The sequence below is a fragment of the Aegilops tauschii genome, chromosome 5 (genome assembly GCF_002575655.3).
Source record: "Aegilops tauschii subsp. strangulata cultivar AL8/78 chromosome 5, Aet v6.0, whole genome shotgun sequence".
Lineage (NCBI taxonomy): Eukaryota > Viridiplantae > Streptophyta > Magnoliopsida > Poales > Poaceae > Aegilops > Aegilops tauschii.
In genome coordinates this window covers 359,431,973-359,435,883 of record NC_053039.3, presented here as the reverse complement: position 1 = coordinate 359,435,883, position 3,911 = coordinate 359,431,973, and the positions used below count along the sequence as shown (strand labels likewise).

At 43.1% G+C, this 3,911-nt stretch overlaps 1 protein-coding gene across 1 annotated transcript; it reads right to left on the bottom strand.

Moving 5' to 3' along the window:
- Positions 1-837: 837 nt before the first annotated feature.
- On the bottom strand, positions 838-2,428 carry LOC141022867 (uncharacterized). Its single transcript, XM_073499142.1, has 3 exons — positions 2,064-2,428; positions 1,170-1,264; positions 838-1,067 (listed from the first exon to the last, which is right to left on the bottom strand). Exons 1-3 carry the CDS (start codon positions 2,426-2,428, stop codon positions 838-840), a joined length of 690 nt encoding a protein of 229 aa, XP_073355243.1.
- Positions 2,429-3,911: the final 1,483 nt, after the last annotated feature.

Here is a 3,911-nt window from a genome sequence, read left to right as displayed (position 1 = left end):
AGTACTTGTCGTGTATTACCGTACCTATATCTACTCATATCTAGGTACTATTGCTTGTGATGGATTGCAACTATTATTAACTGGTAACTAATGCTCTACTAGCTATGATTATTCCACTGTGTGATGTTTTATAGACTGTAGTGTGACATGGTAACTGTTATATATGGTAGAGGCTGGTCTCTAAGACCTTGTACAATGCAAGGTGCTTAGGGATGTGCTTAGAAAAATAAAGCGGTTTTTTCTGAAGCACCAGTGCCTATTTCTACAGGAGAGACGCCTAGTTAAGCGTCTACCTTGTAAAATAAGCACCGGTGCTTAAGGAAAACCTGGTTTATTTCTCTAAGCACCTCTCCTAAGCACCCTGCATTGTACAAGGCCTAATTGGACCGACATGTTGAACTAGTATCAATGGTAGAGGCTGGCTGCCACAAAGTTCCATTCACAAGCTACTATGAATTTGAAATAATGCATAAACAAAATACGAAGCTTTTCTTAAGCACAGGTGCTTATTTGTATAGGGTAGACGCTTAACTAGGCGTCTCTCCTGTAGAAATAGGCACCGGTGCTTCAGAAAAACCCTGTTTATTTTTCTAAGCACCACCGTACGCATCAAGCATTGTACAAGGCTTATCATGCATCACCAAAATAGTATTAACAACTTGGAACACTAAACCAGAGTAGCAATAAACTCTTAAGATAAACGGCAGATCAACCACCGCACAGCATAAGTTCAGACACACCATAGGACATAAGTTCAGACACACCGAACAACAAAGAAACATAGATATCATAAAAGGACACGGCGCTAGCAACTTGAAGGCAGACTTTGATCTCTCTTCATGCCGCGTAGTGGCAGTGGTAGTAGGGGTCAGCCTCCTGTGCTTCTGAAATTTCCACACCTGATTTGATGTTGTCTATTATCTTCCAAGCCTTGTAGGTGGCGTACGCATCCTTCGCTGCGTACTCGATGAGGTAGTCTGGCAGCGGGCTGATCCCCCACAGTTTATGGTCTTCGGTCCTGTTGATCTTCTTCTTCATGTTTTGGTAAAATGGGTGGATGACGTTGGCTGCAACATCAGCCAAGGAGTCGTACTACTTCTTTCTTCCAGCATATGGAACTCTATAGTTTTTCTGAATGTCAATGTACTTTTCGGGGTTGATCTCCAAACCAGACATCTTCAGCATCTGTTTGTCATTATGAATGCTGAAACCGGCAAAGGTGAGCAACTTCTTCTCCTGGAGGAAGCTCTTGAGGCGCTTGGGCCTTCAAGGGGAGAGACATATTGAAGATTAGTAGTAATTTTGAAGATTTAGGAGTTGTTTGGTTTGTGACTAAGTTTGCCAAAGATTGCCACAGCTAAGGTTAGGCAAGTTTGACCAACTTAGGTGTGTGTTTGGTTCAAGCCACACCTTAGGCAAGCCACACTTGGGTCCCACATGGCATACACACAAAAAGTGTGGCAAGATTCCCTTAGGCTTGCCAACTTGTGGCCCTCATTTTGATGAACTAACCTTAGGCAAACTTGGCAAAAAATTGTGGCAAAGTGTGACAATGCTAGTGCTGGAACCAAACAATACGAGTGATGAATGCATGAAGTACATGATGTTATTTCTCTTTTTGGATCATACATTTGAAAATAACACTACAGCAAACTACTTCACTACATCAACTTCAGAAACAACTTTTAATACATCTAGTCCAGTGCATCCACACCGGTAGACACAACACTAATGCATCAATATCAGAAACTACACTAGTATATCAGAAACTACACTAGTAGACACAACACTAATACATCTAGTCCAGTGCATCAACTTCAGAAAATAACACTAATGCATCCACACCGGTAGACACAACACTAATGCATCAAGATCAGAAACTACACTAGTATATCAAGTTTGGTGATTAATCTGGTGCAAGATTTTAAGATACTAATCCAGTGCATCAGGGTAAAAATCTATGCCAGTGCATGTACTTGAGAAACCACACTAGTGCGTCCACTTCACAATCTACACTAGTACATGTAGTTGAGAAACTAGGGTATATGAGTAGGATGGCTCACCATTTTGTGGCCGCAGCGATGTGGTACACCAGGCAGAGTTCCTCCATGCATAACTGCAGAACTGCTGCGTACTGCGGAGGTTCGTCATCCCTGGTATACTCCACATCAACGCCGACGAATCTAGGATACATGCCGCCGGCTTTCATGAAGAGCCTCGTGAGCATTTCGTCGGCAGTGTCTGGATTGCTGGTGCAGACGACCTCCAGCGTCTCTTTGCCGTGGAGTTCCACCTTGTCAAGTTTGGTGGTGTAGTCGCGCTTCTCACCGGGGACCTGAACGTCGTCTTCCTTGATGCTCTGCTCTTCCTTGATGCTCTGGTCGGACGTCTCGCCACACTGACGCTTGGTAGACGGCTCCTCCGCCATTGCCCTTCTCCAGCGACGGCGGTTTTGAGACAGAGACGGTGGTTGCAGTTTGTGGAGTAGATGGACGTGGTTCGCATAATGAGGGAGGAATGGAGGAGAAGGTGCATTTTTGAGTTCTGGGGGAGGCGGTTCGTCGCGTGAGGGAGGCGCTCTCGTTATCGTGATCGTGGGGGTCGTGGGGCTCGTGCTGTTGGTGTTCCATTCTGTAACCACCCACGGGCCTGCATCGTGGCCCATATCACTGGGTTTGTAGTCGTATGCAGGCCGTGGTGTGTGAGAAAACTCATGTTAGGTAGGTGGGCTTTTCTCCTCCTTCACCCGGCGGCCGTGATGTAAACATGAGAAGCAAGTTTGCTAAGGTTGTAAACGGATCCAATATTTTTCTACATCTTTGTATCAACATGAAAAGCAATCAGGACTAGTTTGCTAAGGTTGTCGGCATTTGTATGGATTTTCTAAGGTTTTTGCAATGATAAAATGCTTAAAACACTTCTGACATGTTGTGATGTTTTCGGTATTTAGTGGTCTACTCGCTGGGATTATTCCACTGTGTGATGTTTTGTACGTGCCAGGTTGTAGTATGAAATGCTAACTGTTCTATATGGTAGTGGTTGGTCTCTAATTGGACCGACATGTTGAACTAGTATCAATGGTAGAGGCGTTTCGTTGTGCGCCACATCCAACAGTTCACATAATTAATTATCCAAAGATTAAGGTATCAAACCCTTGGTCATACAAAGCAACATTTCATTCCTAAAAATTAAGGTACTTCCACATTCAAACTAACTAATACTACAAATTCGAAGGAACTACTTAATACATTAACAGCACATAGGGAAGTAGCCCTGGTCCAACGGCTTGAGAAAGGACGAACAAAAGCTGAAAGAAGAAGGATCAGCCAGTAGCAGCACCATCAGCCTCCCAGCCTCACAACTTCAGCTAGCTTGATGAAATCCAGGTTTTTTCCTGCAAAACACACATGGGATGTTGGAGGCAAGAAAATAAATTTGCCAGGGGTCTTGTCATGGCATCTAATCGCACGGAATGCTAGTATAAATGATGGAGAACAAAACATCCAACATGAGCAAATTCATAGGAGTTCTAGATCCATGGATACCATCAAGAAAAAATGCTCAGTTCTAATTCAGACACAAGACTTGGTGAAAACATGCATATTCATATCAGCAACATTGATATGGCATCTTTGCAAGCTTGGGTCAGTGACTTGTCTTGTGTTTCATGGCATGACAATAATTTTAACAATAAATAGACATGAAATTGACCCAAACTCATGTACAAAGTTAGGACATATGATGCATGGATTAATTCACAAATAAATGACAAAATGCCAACTTTGTATAGAATTTGCAGTACTGAAATATTTCAGTGTGTACCGGTGTGTACTGAAACTGTAGTACTGAAATAATTCAGTGTGCATCGGTGTGTACTGAAATTGTAGTAACGAAATATTTCATTGCCTACC